The 19,002-nt window shown below is 41.9% G+C and overlaps 1 protein-coding gene across 2 annotated transcripts; it reads right to left on the bottom strand.

Annotated features, from left to right (window-relative positions):
- Positions 1 to 4,604: 4,604 nt before the first annotated feature.
- Positions 4,605 to 18,700, bottom strand: clic5b (chloride intracellular channel 5b). 2 transcript variants are annotated; one of them, XM_044048401.1, is made up of 7 exons: positions 17,774 to 18,700; positions 13,057 to 13,179; positions 9,507 to 9,616; positions 9,296 to 9,421; positions 8,567 to 8,673; positions 8,155 to 8,336; positions 4,605 to 6,173 (listed from the first exon to the last, which is right to left on the bottom strand). In XM_044048401.1, the coding sequence occupies exons 1-7, from the start codon at positions 18,581 to 18,583 to the stop codon at positions 6,009 to 6,011; spliced, it is 1,623 nt and encodes a 540-aa protein (XP_043904336.1). In that variant the 5' UTR covers positions 18,584 to 18,700; the 3' UTR covers positions 4,605 to 6,008. The 2 variants fall into 2 exon arrangements, with proteins under 2 accessions (XP_043904336.1, XP_043904337.1); XM_044048402.1 differs by lacking the exon at positions 13,057 to 13,179.
- Between the last annotated feature and the right edge of the window lie 302 nt (positions 18,701 to 19,002).

Genomic DNA, 19,002 nt, shown 5'->3' with positions numbered 1-19,002 from the left:
CAGATTATAAGTAGTTTTGCAGCAGCACAAAGGAGACGCCACTTTCTCCCTTATATTATGCAATCAGCAGAGAGGCATACAAACACGATTTAGACAGGAGACTAACACTCACACACACACACACACACAGTTGTCAGCCCAACACAAACTGTTTACTTGACCTCTACAAACGTTTCAGAGGAGCAGCTCAGGCGGGAAGTGATCCTCAAGGGTCCCATACCACTCACAGAGCTGTATATCTCTGTGTATGATTCTGTCCACACTAACAGGACTGAATGTGTGTGTGTGTGTGTGTGTGTGTTTTGTGCACTCAGACAGGGAACCCATGCATCTTGATTTCTCATTTAAGCCAGTGATAAGCTCGGGGCTCTCAGTAGGGTGCGCCTTCTTCTGGATCGGTGTGATGTCTTGCCCTCCTTGAACTTCTCTAATCTGCTGTCCTCCGATCTTAACAAATGGTGACAGGCCACTTAAATATCACAGGAAAACCGTCGCTGAGATCAGTCCATGCCCACCATAAAGTACACAAACCTGAACCTAATTTGATTTGATTGTAATTGAGCAACTGCCCTCACAGTCTGAGCGAATTTCGAACTGAGTCAACAATAAATGTGTACTTTGGCGCACTCTAGTGGCTTTTTTATTTAACCTAAGGGACTGTGTGAGGGGGCCCACCCATATGGTGTTCCATACAGCCAGACGCAGACTGAATGTAGCCAAACTAGCAGATTTTATGTTAGCGGCACCCCCCATGTTGTCTCTGCCGCCTGCTTTATGGCTTTTACACACAAAATGAACACCAGATATGAAAAGTTCCTCACTCTCACAGAGCGCAGGGTTGTAAACGATGACTTGTCTCTTGACCTGTAATAAAAGAAATGATCAATTGGCAGGCGAGCTGCGTCCAGGCAGCGGCCCAGAACTTCACAGACACGGTAGGTTGTAAGGCTGCCTGACGTCCTGTAGCAGAATCCATTCATCACCAGATTAAAGCGTGCCTGTGTCTTCAGCCTGCTTTGGAAACATTTGACTCCGTGAAACCATTTGCTGCGAAGTGAGCCCAGCGCAGAGACAGAAAAGTGCACTTATGCAACCTTGAAAATGCCCACATTTAATGACTTCTGCCAGTTCAGATTATGCAATGTGATACGGGACCACATCGCCTGAGCACCAAAAATGGGAATTACTGTGAAAATTCAAGTGTCAGGACCATGGACAGCGACCAAACATGCAAACAGGGTTTTGCAAACAAAAGGCCTCTTTGTCCGAGGCCTTTGCTTGATGTCAGTGTTTCAAATTATACCCCATCTCGACTGTCAAGAAGGGCAAAACTGTTGCAGCGCTGCGAGTGCACGGAACATAAAACAGGATAAACCTCAGCTCGGTGCCAGATCTTCACGCAAAACAGGCCTTTTCCATACGTTTCAGCCAGGCAGTAGAATTTGAAAAATTTCAGCAGGGGCCCCATCTTTATCTGAAACCAAGCATGAAGGAGCTCTATGTGCTCTTCCTGTGAGATGAAGGCCTGTGAAAACTTAATCAGGCGAGTGTTAATGGAGAACTAATGGACTGGTAATTCAGCGCAGTCACACAGATCCAGTTCACGGCTGAATGACACACAACCCTGGTGACATTTAGATCATGTTGGAGCTGTTTGGAAAAATCCACCACGCGACCATGGCCACGTGGGGATGCCAGGCAAAGAGGGGGATGAAGGATGCCCGCCATCGTGTCTGGTTCTGCTTTATACATTCATCCTCTCTGTCTCCAAGGATCATAACTCGTGTTAGAGGCAGGTTTTATGGTTTATGACTGGAAAATAAAAATGCTGCGTGTTTCCTGCAGGCAAAGCGATGATTTACAACCGTGAATGATAAAGTGAGGGCCCGGCTGACAGTGTGGATGTGTGAGGGCTGCTGAGGATCCAGACATGTCCGACATGTGGATGTGAGTGTGGTCGCACAGTGCGGTTATATACATTGGAACACAAGCACAGAGAGGAAAAGTTTTGGCTCCCTCGTCGGTATCAATACCTGACATCATCATCTCACATAATTAGCACAGTGTCCACATCCTTCTCCAGTGACCGTGGATTATTTCATGTGGTTCACAACTGGAACTGAAACTACAGCCAGTAAATTTAACCAAGGGCATAAAAACCCCGGGGCTTTGCTGTCTGCAGACATGGTTATTCATTTCAGCGACTCCTCTCCAAAAAGCCAATCAGATATGTTTATTGTTATCTTCTGCCTAAATGTGGGCCTGATTATTTAAATACACAGTCAAAATGTCTTGATCAAATGGCTCCAAGCTCAAACCGTCGGCCTGCACGCTTCAGGTCTGTCCCGGCCACCGCTCGCCTCCTCCACTTGTCTGAGACACAGGGGTCAGCGTGTGCCAAGAACTCTCTCTGGTGAGGTCGTCAGTCTTGCGCCGAAACCGCAGGCGTGCGCCAGGCAGATCAATAATCCACATCACACTTCACCACAAGTCACTCAAACCTCCAAGGGCAGGCGAGTGGAGGAGGATTGTGGAGTTTTGGGGGGCTGCAGAGAATCTGATACTCTCTGAGATGCTCTCTGTCTCAGAGTGGAAGAGGCGAGGACTCTTCTGCTGCGGCTCTGTCTGCGCTTTAAACCCGATCTCCTGTTATGACATGGTTCCTGTGTTGTGATTAGACGCTTCCCTCTCAGGCCTGTTGGACCTCAGCTGTCACCTTTTGATGTTAATGTCACATGTCAGTCATGATACGTTTAGCTTCACTGCACTTACGTGGATGGAGGGGCGGATTTAAAGCACTGAACTTCTGCATAAATCATTCGTTGCTGGTGACGCTGGACAAACTGAGCGTCCAGGATGTAACATTTAGGAGGATTTACCGGCAGATATACGACCCATAAGTATTTTTGTAGACATGTACAATTACTTTGAAATAAAAATGGTTTCAATAGCCTTAGGATAAGCCTTTATATGTACTTAAAGCAAATGCCTTGCTTTACAGAGGCTGCCATCTTGTACCAGCAGCCTGAATAGACAAACCAGCCAGAGCTTGCATTATGAAGTGGAAGCTTGCTACAAAAACAAGCGCAACCTTCTTTCTGGTCCGTGAAGGCCACCGTAGTTTCCCTGACAAGTTTGGTAGCGGGAGGGTTGAGTGGAGGAGTCCAACGCTTGTTGCAATCTACAATCTCACCTTTAGATGTCACTATTTTTTACACACTGGCCCTGGCTCTAATCACCTGAAGAATGTGTAATTTTTTTTAACCCAGAATCTTGCTCACTTTACAATCCAATGAATTCTAAATGAATTCATTGGATTAATTAATCATTTATTTTCCATGGAAACAGGTGAAATAATGCATGAGAGGCACAGACTGAGGTCACGTTTTTGAATGTGAGGTGAAAGGCAGAGGACTTGTTCCAGACTGAACAACCAACGAAGCCTTTTCTACTAAGACCGGCGCTATAAGACATGAATAAAACAAAGTTTCTACTAAAACACAATGACAGGAGAGGGGAAAAGCAAACTTCACCTCAGCCTGAAACATATTTGTCTGTCTCCTGGGAACAATATCTATGGTAAGCAGCAGCTAAATTTGACTTGTTCTTGTGAGGGTGGTGGGGGGGGGCCTGAGGCAGTATTTCTTAAACTATGGGTCTGGCCCTTAATTGGATCACAGGTCTGTTTCTGGTAGGTCCTCACACGTCAAACACACCAGTTTGTTTTAATCAGCTCAGGTCTCAAAGCAGGACTCAATTTACACAATTTATGCCTGAGCTGAAAAGGTTTACTAAACGTGGCTATAAAAGTACGCCATGTGTGAGTCCCTGTCAGCCGATATACAGACTCTCTGTGCGATGGTGGCCAAGCCAAGGCCAGGGACTGGTAGATCCACTGGGAGTGTAATAACAGATTAATGTGCCGTGCCAGGCCCCATGACCAGACATGTTTGACGTTAATGCTCCACTGTATATTATCCAGCGTGCAGAAATGTTGGATGTGAGCGATGGGATCCAAGGACAGGGATGTTTAGGTACTAATTACCAAACAGCAAGGCACAAGTCTCGCTCCATATTTCCTTACTCCTGTGGAAACACTAGGCAGGCTCCATTTATTTTCTTTGACTGTTGTTTCTGGCAAGGCTGCGTCTCAGTAAACACCACTCGCCCACCATTGTAAATCCGACAGGCGCAGATCTTTCAAGTTAGACTCCTTTGAGGAAAAATGGAGACAGATCGGATGGCGGTGCTCGGGTTTTCCGTCTTAATGAGAGAGTGGAGAAGAGGGATGGCGTTTGATCCCTGGCATGGAAGCCTCTATTTAAGCCTGTCAACGGTCATCACTCTAACTCTCTCTCCTTCTCCCTCTCCCTCTCCCTCTCTCTGTCATGGATGGAGAAACAGACTTGCACCGCTGGATTTGATCAACTCAGTCAGATACACTTAACCCTTTTCAGGACGGCAGGACCGCGATCCAGACTTCACCAGCACCTTTGCTTATCAGTGAGACACACAGCGCCCAGCTCTCCCTCCATGACAGCCTATAAGTATCAGTGTTGATTGATCACCTAGCCGGGAAAGAAAAGAAAAGGCAGAAGCAGATCTGTGAAAATATTATTTTATTTGTAGAGCTTTGCAATGAGCAAGCCCCTCAGTCATCATGCTCCAATTTCATTTCATACGTTTGTCCAAACCACACAAGAGCCTTATGGTTCTTCAAGGAAGTCTCGCTGTAGTTGCAGCCTGACACCAAGCCAAAGACGATAAGCTCCCAAAACAAATTTCCCTTGTCCTCTGACACTCCATCCTCCTCCTAATGAAACTTTTGAACTTAAACTTTTTTTAGGCTGTGGAAGTTGATGGACTCCTCGGCGCAGCGGAAATGTCTCTCTGATGAAGAGCTGGAGGGCAGGGCTCCTGACTGTTCTGGACCCGGCCTGGGAGATGCTTTTCATCGCAGCGCTAATGGCTCTCCAGCTAATCAGGCCTGATTGGGACTGCAAAATAAATACTCTCTCCATTCATAATATCATCTGAAACTTGAGACGAAATCAATAGCTAGAGTGAACACTAATAGCTGGAGGCAAAACAAACATCTCAGCTCTGGCTGCTATACATTTTTTAGAATGAGTCCATCATTGACATTGGCATGGACTTTGGATACTTTCAAATTAAGGCACACAGTCATCGAGGAGTTTTCATATCATAACAAGATCACGTTTGAATATTAGAATTTAAAACAGATTTGTGCATGCAAGCAGACAGAGCTGCTAATCCTCACTCCAGAGTCATTAACCAGATCATCTCATTTTCTCAAATCAGCCCTTCTTTAGAAGCAGGAGTGCATTTACAAGGAAAGCCTAACAACACAACCCCAGAGTGATGAGTGACAGTCAGGATGGATCTGCAACAGTCATATTCAGCAAACAATCAGAAGCATCAATCACATGTGAATCAAAGGTGTCTCCCCCTCCAGGAGCCAGAGCATGACAATAAACACTGCAGTCACACTAGACTTCTGTCGGCTTTGGAATAAATAAAGTGAACAACCCTGACATCAGCAACTAGTAAAATGTTTGGCCGTGCGGGCCAGTGGAGTACGTATGAAAGAGAGCCTTGTGTTGTGAGAAATGAACACAGACAGACACAATCGCGTTCGAGTGGAAATGGTTATGTCAGAAGTTTCACGGCAGCAACATCGGGTTTAAAAAGTCGCGAATGAAGTTTTCGGGGATTGATTTATACTCTGCTTGACGTGTCTGTTTCTGTATTTCCAGTGCTATGTATATATATATATATATATATATCCATAATGCACGCGGCGGTACAGAGCTGTATGAGACACCCGACGACAGACAAGAAGTCACAGGTTTGTTGAAAAATGTCACTGGAAGAGACTCTAAAAGGAAATGCATGTGTACGTAATGTGCGACAGTGGTGTTTTCTCTCGTCTTGTGCTGCTAGTTTTCACTTTTCACTTTTCCCTTTGCGCGGCCTTGCTCGGCGAGTTACTTGGCCAGTCTCTTCGCCACGTCCTTGTAGGCGGTCTCGATCTCAGAGTCAGCAGCACAGGTGTTGGTGAACTCGTCGCGTTTGTAGGCGCTCTTCAGATACCGCCACACGCCCGTCATGTCCGACGGGATGTCGTAGTTGCGGTACTTCTTGGCGACAACCTGCGGAGGGAGAGAAGGCCGCGCTGTAAACTTGAACGTGGATTAAACGAAACTTGAAACCTTTAAAAAAAAAAAAACTGGGCTCATGTAGGAGTCAACGGTCGACCTCTATCATCAATTTGTCAAGTTCAGTGCTTAAACTGCCCTCATTTCCTGCTTCTTCACTTAATAAATGCAAGAATAAATGACTTGAAACAACCACCCGGTGTTTTCATATGGCCGAGTAAGAGAGCACTATAGCAAAAGAGTGATGGCTTCTTTCAGAGAAAAGGAATGGAAATGTGAGAGGAGGAGAAGAAAAACGTTATGAGTTGCTGCACTTATTCAAAAATACTTAAAAATCATACATCTATACGTATGAGATGAAATGTCTAAAAGTCTAAGCTCAGTGGGGCTGGAGTGCACTTATACGCCCACATCAGCTGAAATACCATAAGATTTGCAGGTGTTTTGGTCCAAGGTATTGGATAACTCGAGATTTAAACTGTCCTCCACTGGTGCAAGATGAAAAGTTCCCAGAATGACTGCTGTGAAATCACATAACAACCATGAATGTCTACTGCAGCCTGTGAAATAGTTCGAAAAAGTGACACTGCCTTCCACGGAGCCGTGCCGCTAAACGACATAATTAAATGAAAAGCAGTTGTACAGCAGTAAGTATTGTACTATCAGTCTTTTTTTGTTTGTTTTTTTCACTTTGACCTGAGAATGAATCCTGTTCTCTGAGATTAAAAGACTAAAACCTGGTCTTCACTGGTCACATTTATACTCAAACTGCAACCTTGTGGACAGTTTAGCTCAATAATAACCATAATCTTGAAAGGAGGATAAGGTAATTTGATGTTTTTCTTAACAGTTTAAAATATAGATGATGTTGTTTCCATCAAAAAGTTTGAATTTGTGGTTGTTTATTCCCTGGGTTTTAGTAATCTGTGAATTAGAATCAATGTATATCTGATCTAATGATGTTATACATGGATAAACTGAAACTTGTGACTTGTGACAGTTAAAATAACCTCAAATAGACACATATATTGAGATGTAAGATAAAAAATACACAGGAAATGGATTATCCATTTATTTTTGCTCTAAAAAACTGCTTCTGGACTTTGACTTTTTGTTATATGAGTTGGTTTGGATTTGTATTATTGTTTCTGTCCGTGCATGTTTTACTTTGTAGGTGCTTCTCCTCTTTACTCCCTCCTTTTGTCTGACTTCTCGCTTCTGTGATTGTCTGACGTGTTTCACCTGTGTTTCATTATCCTTATTAGCCTCTGCTGGGTATTTAATCTGTGTGTTTCCCTCACTTCACTGCCAGTTCATCTTGAGCCCTTGTGTGTATGTGTTTGTGTTTAGTCTCATCACTGACTCAGCCTTTAATCATAATAATTCTGTATTTCATGTTATGTTGGATGGGGATATGTCTGTTAGTTTGTCTGTGGTGTGGAATCAGGTTAATGATGTGCTGCTGCCTGTCTTGGCCATGGACCCTCTTGTAAAAGATCCTTTTAATCTGAATGAGATCTTCCTATCATGGAGTGTGTTTTTTGTGTACTGCCTTTAAGCTGACTGAATTTACTTTTCTACTGAACAGTTAGTTGTCAGCTTCAGCTTTGATTTTAAAAACAATTGTACGCACCTTTCAAGCTTTAAATGGTCTTGTCCCCACATATAAACATATATATATATATACACATTTCAGCTCTGTTAAGCAGGTATACTTCCACATAACCACTAAGATCAACTATCCTTAACTTCTTTGAAATCACGTCTTAAAACCATGTTTCTTAATCAAGCCTTTTGGCAATATCTGATTAGTTGTTCTTATTCAATCAATTTGTATTGCTTTTATTTTTGATTTTATTTATTTTTACTGATTATCTTTTAGTCAGGTACTTGTTTGGTTTTGACCCACTTGTGTTTCACTTCTATTTAGACCCTGACACATGTCATGGTGTCTTCGGAAACACTCCTTGTTTACCTTGACTATGTGCAGTTTAGGCAGCAGGTTGCAGTCAGAGAGAGTGAGCTCATTCCCGTCCAGAAAGCACCGGATGGAGCTCTTCTCCTCTTCCATGCTGTCTGCATCAATCTCATCTGGCAGCGGGCTGTTCAGGTACTCATCCAGCTTCTTCAGGGCTTTGGTTAAACCTTTCTCTAGGACTGATCACACACACACACACACACACACACACACGCACACACGTCACATCACATTAGAATGAATTCAAAAAGTTGAGTGATAATCTCACTAGGTGGCAGCACAGCAGTGACTGTGAGTCACAAACACTGGACTCTGCTACGACCTAGTGGTGGAATAAAATCATGACTGTGACATCGCCCACACACACACACACACACTCATGTTCTGTGTGTGTAAATGAGCAGCCCACCAGCATTGGCCTCTGGTTTGGTGTTCTTGATGTAGGCTGAGAACTTGGCGAAGATGTCATTTCCAGCTGTGTTGGACTCTCTCTGCTTGGCGGCCAGTTTGGGATACCTGAGCAGAGCAGACGTACAGGGGGACGGAGGCAGGAGACACAGTCAGACCAAAGCATCTGGAGGACATTAACACCTGGACTGGGGCTCAGCTCAGACTAAAAATGTGTTACACACTGAAACCAAGTTGGCCGCCTGCCCCGTAAGCTCTCTCACAGTAAGGTCCATTTGTAATGTAAAAAACTTTACGGGCAATAAAAGAAAGATTTAGTTAATCTGACATGTTTCTCCCCCACACTGACTCTGACTTCTTTAAATGACAAATGTGTCTTCATCAATGCTAAAATTACACATACACTTTAAATAACACACACATGCATATATGCATTTGGGGACTAGTTAGGTTAGATTAGTCCAGTTTTTTGTTGTTGTTGTTTGGAGGAGCCGAATGTTCAAAGGCATACATTTAAACAAACGTTTACAACAGTCATAAACAACAAGCAGCCATATCAGTTAACATCGGCCCTCATCAAAAACAACACTCTTTACAAGACTAACATGTTTCCTGTCCTTTCAACAGTGTTTCTGAAGTGAAATAAATCAGCTTAAATGCCGTGTGTGTGTATGTGTAATATAATCTGATACTGTAAACTACATGTCATAAAACCTTCCAGTGAAATTACTTTGGAGGACAGAGCACTTCCTCAAGGAACTCCTCAATCTTGTTGATGTCAGTCTTGACCTCTCCGTTGAAGGTGAGGAAGGGCGGGTGCGTCCCCGGGGCCAGGTTGTGCAAATCTGCTGGTTTTCTACACAGGGGACACACAGTGACAGGAGCGTTTCAGTCGAAGGCCGCGGGTGCGCTCGCGTGTGTTCGCCACTCACGTCACTCACCTCTTGAGGTCGACGGTGGTGACGTTGAACACAACTCCTTTGAGCCACAGGATCATGAAGAGACGCTGAGAGAAGGGACAGTTTCCGATGCTCTCTCCGTCACTGCCAGCCTGCACACACACACACAGCATGACAGGAAATAAGTCAGAGTGAAATACAACACAAATACTGGATTATGGTGCATACATGCAGACACACTCAGTGGGTGAATGGCTCATAGTGTAGTACAAGCCATTTCACAACTGAAACAACTACATGTTGAAACATAACCATGTAAAACAAGAGCTACATCATTTAAATCCATAGGATTTCATGGTTTTCTGTTGCTATCACTTTGTCTCGACACCTCTTTGCCAGTGATTTTGACCAGTATTGCACTGCTGTGACATGAAGGACTCATCCCAAATAAAAAATACACTTAATTCCGTGCACTTTAGTAACAAGGTTGTGACCTTGATGCTAACATGTAAACGCGTATTTGTGTTACATGACTTTTACCATGAACGTTGGCTGTTATCTTGATATTTGAGTAGTAAGGCTGTTAAGAGAAGTTTCATTGTTTGCATGAAAATAACACTGTGCAAACACATAAATCACATAAGGGCAGAGTCAAACTGAAAGTACCTTCTGGGAAAAGTTCCCACATATTCAAACCTGGCAGCAAAACACTTCACTAGTTTAATACAACATTACCTAAATGTCACTTTAGTAACAGTATTTTAAGAGAATGTTTTCATTCAAAGCATTAAAAGTAATGACTATTTGGAAAAAAAGAAACATCTGTGGATATATATTATATTGCAGATTACACTGGTGCATTAATGTGTATTTTATTATTATAACTGGTTGAGCAGGAAATACACAAGTTAACAACTCAGTAGTTTTGTGCAGTAAAAGCGTTTGGTCAAATGCCAAAATAAAAGCTTTTTTTTTACAAATAGCTCTGCATTTATCCAAATGGCTTTGAAATGAATTCATCGGTTACTCCATAGCATTTTAATCACCTCACATTACTCAAATGAGGATAGAATACAGACAAGGGTTTTCCTTTTTACGGCGGTGCCACTAATAGAATCACTTCTTCCTCATCAGTAATAAGCTATCGTCGACACGTGGTGACGTCACATGTCATCGTGTGTAGATCCACGGCAGAGCACAAACACTGACACCCGATCCACTGTGCCTTGCTGAATTATACATAGTGATTCCATCACCTGGTTCAGTGGCCGCCGGAGCACAGAGTGCAGGGCCTGCAGGTCACGTGGTGAGAATCCACAAGCCGTGTCAAAGTAAGAGCGCTGACCTCGAGGTCGGCAGAGAGAAGGGTGAGATTTGACAAGTGGAGTTGTTCTCTTTCATTTCATGAACTCATGAAGGATTTAGTAAGCAAACTCTTACACTTCAATCACTTGGTGTGGCTGTTTGAATCAGACTATTATTCATTTATATAAGTTTGGACTTCATTTTGTTATTCTCAATTTGAGAAATGCAGCTAACAGCACTCAGACTTCTTTGAAAGGTCTTGAATTTGTCACCGTTTTATTTATTTGATATTTAATTTATACATTATTTTTTCACAAGTGCACAAATACGGATAGCAGAGACAGACCTTCAATGTAAAATACATTTTTAGTAACATTAAGCAGTGTTGTAAGTCTGTGTAAGGTGTTATTATGGACCTGGTATATTTGACCAGAAAAGGGGAAAAAAAAGCCTAAATATAAAACTTTGACATTGCCACACTGGTCAACATGAATATAAGACAGACACTGCATGTACTAAAAGGGGTGTATGTTCCCAGAGGAACGCAGCTCCAAGTAAAGACCAGAAAAAAACACACGCTGTCAGTCTAAAAGTAGCTGAGCTGACTGTATTCACGCTGCTGTCATGCTGCCTGTGGGTGCATGTGATTCCTCTGTGTGTGTGTGTGTGTGTGTGCATTGTTATGGCTATGCTCAGTAGCACGGCGGTAACACAATACACAGTCACTGATAAAAGCCAATCAACTTCTAGAACATGGAGGACAAAAGCTGTCACACACACACACACGCATCTAATCCCTTTATGTATGAAGAAAGTGAGTGTGTGTGTAGCCAGTGAGTGATGGGATGTGTGGGGTCCAGTGGAGGCAGAGTCAATTCATATGATCCTTCACATACATATTCATGTATATTACACTCTATCTGGGGGTTAGTTTCATTGATTGTTATCATTTTAATGAGAATAAATAAGTGAGTGTAATCAAAGCTACTAACTAAGTTCTTAGTTAGAGTTAGTTCCACAGTTAATATATTGTATGATTCAGTTTCAACTCCAGTATTTGTTTTGTAAAACACTTAAGATGGAGGTGGAAGACTCCAAAAAATACAGTATGACTGTATCTAATAGGCCAGAATATCCAGACTTTTACTCATCTATTGGCCAAGCCTGAAACATGATGCATCATACACTTCCCATAATGAAAGATTACAGTATAAACATGGTTTGTCTAAGTTGTGTTGACACAGTCCAGTCAATGTATTTTCATTAAAAACCATGTCTAATTCAAGAGTTGCAGCTTTGAAACCCAATATGAGACATATCGCAAACTGCAGTATAGCTACAGCCATGGTAAATAAATGAATGCTGAGGCTAAAGACAGATGCAAGCTGAGCTGTGAGTGAACTTTGGTTTCCTGGGAGGTGAATTAGCTGAGAGGAACCCTCACTGCAGCTAATTGGGTCAGTGCATCCAAGCACCACATCAGCGTTTTCCATCTGCTTCCAGTTCACCTGCCTCAGGTGCTGCATGTTCATCTGCCTATAATGTTCCTCAGATGCATCTAAACTGCTCCCACCATTGCCAACTGGTACTTTTATCTGTTTTAGCTCTATTTCAGGGGACAATCTATCGCAAAATCAAGTGAAGGATGACACATTTTAGTTAAAGCAGTAGATTCACCACAACTTTAACTATTACTATATATCATATACTCATCGCTGCTAACGTTAATATTATTCTCATCCTCCCTTCATCTATGACTTGTCCTTTTCTGAGGGTCACATGAGGAGCTGGATCGAACCAATCTCTCTCTCTCCTCTATCTTCTTCTGTCCTTTCCATTCTTCTTTTCACACACCTCTCCTTCACTAACCCCCTTGCCTTCTCCCTCCTTTCTCTCCTCTCTCCTACCCCAACCGGTTGTGGCAGATGTTTGCATGCTCTGAGTCTGTCAGAGATTGGCGCTGTACAAATGAAATCGAATTGATGTCCTACCACAGCATTAGCTCACCACCTAATGAAAATGCCACTATAATAACGGTACTTGACGATGTAGAGCTTCCCACCATCAACATGCAGCTTCAATATCAGTGTCACAACAACCCCAGGTCAGCATGGAGCGCCGTGTGCCGCTGTAACTCAACCTGTGTTATTAAGTTACACCAGCTTTCCAACACACACACACACACACACAGATGCTGCAGTATAAAGAAAATCTCCTGATTCACTGCATTCACCCTCTGTTAAAAACTAGAGAACATTGTGAAATCATAGATTTGTGTCTGTCTTACCTTGACAAACAGTTCGATATCTGGATCCCTGTCTGCACCGTTTGTGGACATGATGCTTGACTCGGGCTGTGACCGGGCTGTTTCTTCAGAATCGGTTGTTCTTTTAAATTCTCCTCCTGTGGTCTACATCCTCAATGAAATGAGAACAAGCCTTGTTATCCTCTCTGTGTGATCCTCTCCTCTGAGTCCTCACACTTAAGGTTCCTGAAAATGTCAAGCGCTTTTTTTCTCTTCAGTCCCGTAAAAAGGGCGTTTTTTTGCCTCCCTTGTTTTTAGCGTGCAGGTGAGGCTGAGAGTGGGTCCAGGTGGCAGGTACAGCCCGTGCTCTGATTTAGACACAGATGCACAGCAGAGCTCCCTCTCACTGACACAGAGTGGGCAACAGGTGTCAGTCTATAGTCTGCACCAGGGGGTGGAGCCCCATCTCTCTCTCTTCCCAACACTGCAAACCAATTTTAACACACATCATCAGCACCACTCTCTCTTATCTCTTGCATTGATTTCCTTAACTAGTCACCTCACAGTATTATTATTCATGATCTATTCTCTTCTTTTTTGCCAAATTGAATAAAAGTTTTTCATACAAATCTTTAAACTAAATCAACACTATTACCACATCCCATGATGTGTCTCAAAAACGGTGATGTTTTTGCGTCACTTTTTCTTTCTGCGTTCATGTCTCCGTCATTATATAAGGGTGTGTGAACGGTGTCGTTCATATTTAATGTGCATTCTCACACACACACACAGAGACAGGATAGCGTGGGTTATATTTGATCACCAGTAGAAGACCTGCAGAAGATTCCTCTTTGAATTATTAATGCTTGGCCTTGGTTTTAGGGCAGGAACTGGCATACATTTACAGACAAGTGCTATGTAGGGCAACACAAATAAAAGCAGGCCTGACTGTAATCATTACAACACAGTGAGGGAATTATGGCTGATTATGTCAAATACACCCCCTCCCCCCTCACCTCCACCCCAAAAAAAGAAAAAAAATCATATCACCTGTGTGAAAGTTACATGAAAGCATGGAGAGAAAAGAGAGGTTTTTTTGTTTGTATTTATAGAGCAGCTCCATCTCCTGGCAGAAACAGCAACATGCAGCACAAACCACTTGCTGGGCCACTGAGTCTCATTTTAGGGTTAGGTGTGAGCATTAATTAATCACTCATTAATTACACTCTCACTCCAGTCTTAGTTGTTTTAGTCTTATTATTTCATGAACCAAAAATAATGAAATATAAAGGAAAAACAGTCTAAACGTACTATCACGTACTGTCTCGGTATTACATGTGTTGTTGGTGATGTTGTTTTTATTCAATTTAGTGTTGGAACAATTTGAACTTTTTATGTTTGTATTTATAACAAAACATAAAACTATAGCCTTTTTAACATTGACATCCTCAAGCAGCATTCCACTTTTCCTCAACTTTATTTTGAAAGTCCTTCATTCATTAATGGTGGTCATTAATAGGAAATGGTGTTAGGTGAGTTTCTTCACTGTTTAAACAGAACCAGGCTGTTGTTTTACCTTGTCATCTTTGGACTATAGCCTTTTTATTTCTTCATTACTTTGTATCTATTTAAAGTTTAGCAAACCAGTGCATAATCACATTCTCCCACAGCTCTCCACATTCCTGCGAGGATTTATAAATCTTTGACGGTTATAAAATAACATTAGTGGGTTTTTTCCTGCTCCCTTGAGACAAAGGGAAGCTGAAATCACTGACTGATTGTTGGGTTAATAATTCACTTGAACAATTTGTACATCACCAGAGTTAACTGTGGTTCCAAAATGTGACAAATCTCACACATGGAATCATTTTAGCCACATGCTAAATGGCTGCTTTTATTTTAAGAAGAACATGTTATCGTTCAGTATGAGATTAAGACAGATTATTGTTTATTGATAGTTTAGTTTATTCTGCTGTGGTCGGCTTTATCAAAGGACGCGAGAGTGGGGTCGCATAAACTTTGAGCGCAGATAGTTGACCTTGTAACTCTACTATACCTACTTTTATAGTCCCTCCACTTTGGTTTATGGCAACTGTTGAAGATTAAACTGTTGGGAAATGCACTCACTACATGACTACATCAGATAGGAAGGCCAGCTTTGTGGAGTAGGGGCCAAGTATGTTGTCACATCACTGGTGAACTACAGTCTTTATCATAATTGTGATATAACAACATCAAGATAGCACCTGTATGGGTCAGAATTGTCCTCTTAATGTGTAATTATGCTGATGTTTGTAGTGATATAATATTCTACAGAAATACTCATTCATGTTCCTTTTACTACTTAGGTTTACTGAGAATTGTACCTCAAATAATAATGAATATTTTGGGTTTGGTGATAATGCACTGTTTATGAAGCTAATTATCTTCCTGTGACAGTTTAACATCACAAAATCACCATCTATCCAAATCAGATTCTAACGCTTTTTAGGATGACACTATTTTCTATTCTATTCTATTCTATTCTATTCAAAGACCAGGGCACTTTTAAATTTCCGCATAAATCACTGCTGTCATTCCTCTTTACGAGGGCTTTTGTGAGGGCCTTCATTCCAGGCCAATGACTCAATGGGCAAAGTGACCCCTGCGTGTGCTGATAGTTCACCTCACAGAGCAGCTCTATCAGAAAAGCAACAAAACACACAGTCAGATTTGCTCAGCCATGGCATTCACCCCTGCTTTATATGGCCCTACAGACAAGAAGTTAATTATTATATCGTTCTGCAAAGTCACTGATGATGGTCCTGACACACACACACACATACACACACACACAGGTCACTGACATTTCTGACTGAAATCAACAGTTTTGTCACGTATTTCTGTTTATTACTAAAGATATTTGGAATAAGACATTTGCACCAAGTCCATAATTCCAAAACGCTCACTTTATTAACAACCTTGCACTGCTGTGTGATGAGTGATCTAAATGTCATGACCAAAATAAACATATAAATAAATAAATAAATAAATAAATAAATAAATAAATAAATGTATCTGCAATGTGGTGATTTATGGTCATCAAGTATTTACATTGTATATGTTACTTTTTTCTCTGTGTTTGTTTCCAATATGTTGATAAACTGTAACCAAAGTAGTGAAAATATCACTTCTCTACATACTTGTTAAACAAAAGGTTTATTTTTACATATATATTCTGTACAAACTTTGATGAACAGTGGCGTTCACCTGTTTTATAAAGCAAAGTGTTATAAATAAAGCGTGTGGGTGTGTGTTTGGCCCCTACAGTGGAAGTGTGTTGCGGAATTTTACATCATTTGAAATTTAACACTTTTTTTTTAATCACTAATTATTTATCTTTTGTCATTAATTTTTGGCAAGGTGCCTAGTAACATTTTCCTGTGGGCTTTGGGGAATATCATCTCTTCACCGTCTTCAGCTGGTCCAAAATGCACGTATATGCTGACGAGGAAAAGACCATGTGATCACATCATCTCTGTTCTGGTTTCATAATACTAGCTTCCTGTCACCTACAGGATCCAGTTCAAAATTGTATTACCTGTTTTTAAATCCTTGCAAAATAAGAGCTACATCAAACTCCATTGAGGTCAACAATGTCAATGTCCTGGACATAGCTCCAGACTTCAAACCTAGTTATTTGCTTTGGCTTTTAATACCAGCTGAGTCTTTAATTAATAAAATGTATTAATTTATTCTTGTTTTAAATTCTTATTTTAATGGGTGCAGTTTTTATTATTCCCCGCTCTATTTTTAATGTGTTGTTTCCATTGCTGTGTTTTATTTGGTGAATTTCTTTATTGTGTTTTATTGTTTCCTTTAACTTTAGGGCAACAGGGTTGTTTTTAAATGTGCAATATAAATAAACGTGACCTTGACCTTGACCTTGAGTTTACAAAGTTGTAAGAAATGTGTTTTTTTTTATCGCTTCACATGCAGCTTTATGTTTTTATTTCTTAATGAGCAAAAATACATTAAGTATTGGGTTTTAAATAGTTGTACTTAAGGCCTTTAAGGAATCATCATATCTTAATTGTGCTAATTTGCAAAGGAAATAAATGTATTCAGACTTGCACCATGACAGTGACAATTCAATGATGGCTGTTATGTTATGATTATTGCTTTTACATCATGACCTCTGGGGCTAATGTAAGTGGATATGAATTAGCTAAGTCACTAAATATGTTATACATGTATATGTGTAAATAAACACATTACTCATCAGTGGGAATCAAAAACAGCCTCACACATGTATAGAACTTAATGAGTATCAATGTTTTACTGTCTGAAAAATAACAATTATTGTCCTTGCAGACTGAGCCAGTTGGTTGATCACTTCATTAGACTGATCTAAGGCCACACCCTGCAGTGTTGGTGTTCCATCAACAGCAGCAGCCAAACAGCAGACATGACAGTTGTTTTACAAAAGGAAAAAAGCTGCACAGTGCAAAGAAAATATATACAAGATCTCCTCAATGAGTTTTTTGATATGTTTGATAAGTAATAAAATTAAACATAAGCTAAACATCCCTCTTGTATATTCTGTTTTTGCTTATTTACATGTATAAAAACTTATAATCTAAAGTCAAACAGTGACAGAAGTGGAAAGTTGCACAGAAACCTGCACCTGGAGATTGACCTGTCTCCTGTGTCTTGGTCTTTCTGCCCTGTGTCTGTCCTGTCCTGTCTTGTCCTCTGTCTGTGTCAGTGTGTGTCTCACCTTGACGAACAGAGCGATGTCGGGGTGACCGGTGGCTTCAGCAGGTTCAGGTGCAGCGCTGCTCTCCTCCAGAGTGACGGCCTCCAGAGTTGTCAGGGTGTGCTCGGTTTTATCCTCCTCCACCTCCTGGATCCTCGGCTGGATCGGCGGGTCGTCGCATGGATCACCAAAGGAGGAAGAGGATGAAGAAGAGGTCGATGACCGCCTGGATCCGTCGTGCGCCTCTGCTTTCACCTGTACCAAAGGCACTGGTTCCAAAACCTCTGGCTCTAGCAATGGATCCACCAGTAACATAGACGCTGGTAAAGGATCAACCAGTAACATAGACTCTGGTAATGGATCCACCAGTAACATAGGCTCTGGCAATGGATCCACCAATAACATAGGCTCTGGTAATGGATCCACCAGTAACACAGGCTCTGGTAATGGATCCACCAGTAACACAGGCTCTGGTAATGGATCCACCAGTAACACAGGCTCTGGTAATGGATCAACCAGTAACACAGGCTCTGGTAATGGATCAACCAATACCACAGGTTCTAGGTCCACCAGTACCTCTACAGTTGGATCCACAGCTGCTCCTTTACGTTTAACCTCATCGTCGTCATCGTCACTGGATGAAGAGGACGAGGAGCTTTTTCTGTCCCCGTCCTTGATTTCCATGTATTCGGCAGCAACGTGGACCTGCGCCTCGCTGTGCAGCTGCGCCTTCGCCTCACCTGTGCGCTCTGCGTCAGGACTGTTTGCGCCATCGCGGCGCTCTTCACTGACAATTCCCTCAACGACTGTGTCGCTGACTGTGTTGTTCATGGTTAGTTTTGTTTCTTTTGGACAAGAGCTGAGGTTTAAAGTGGAGGAAAAGGGGGCTGGAGTGGTGGCACAGTGCGCCTGCCTCTGAATGACTGACTGACTGACTGACTGTTTGAGCGCCTGCTGGGCAAATTCCAGCAGTAACACAAAAAAGACCTTTGGTCCTGCGAGTTAACAAGTGATTAATGCAAAAGCTGAAGACTGTGCCTTCAAGGACACCTGACTGTGACTTTAGCTTCAAGTCTGAAGTTTGAAGAATAGTGGAAGAAACGTTATTTATCTCTTAAATCTTGCTTGTGATTTTGTCCACTTAGATTCTTGCTTTGTGACCAAATCTAGCTGAAGATTAAAGGGTTTCTTCGACTTTTAATTGAAATCAGGGGTGTCAAAGTCAAATGAGCTGGGGGCCAATGAACATC

Source organism: Solea senegalensis, linkage group LG17, assembly GCF_019176455.1.
Source record: "Solea senegalensis isolate Sse05_10M linkage group LG17, IFAPA_SoseM_1, whole genome shotgun sequence".
Classification (NCBI taxonomy): domain Eukaryota; kingdom Metazoa; phylum Chordata; class Actinopteri; order Pleuronectiformes; family Soleidae; genus Solea; species Solea senegalensis.
The sequence above is the reverse complement of the archived record's forward strand: the minus strand, read 5'-3'. Positions and strand labels throughout refer to the sequence as shown.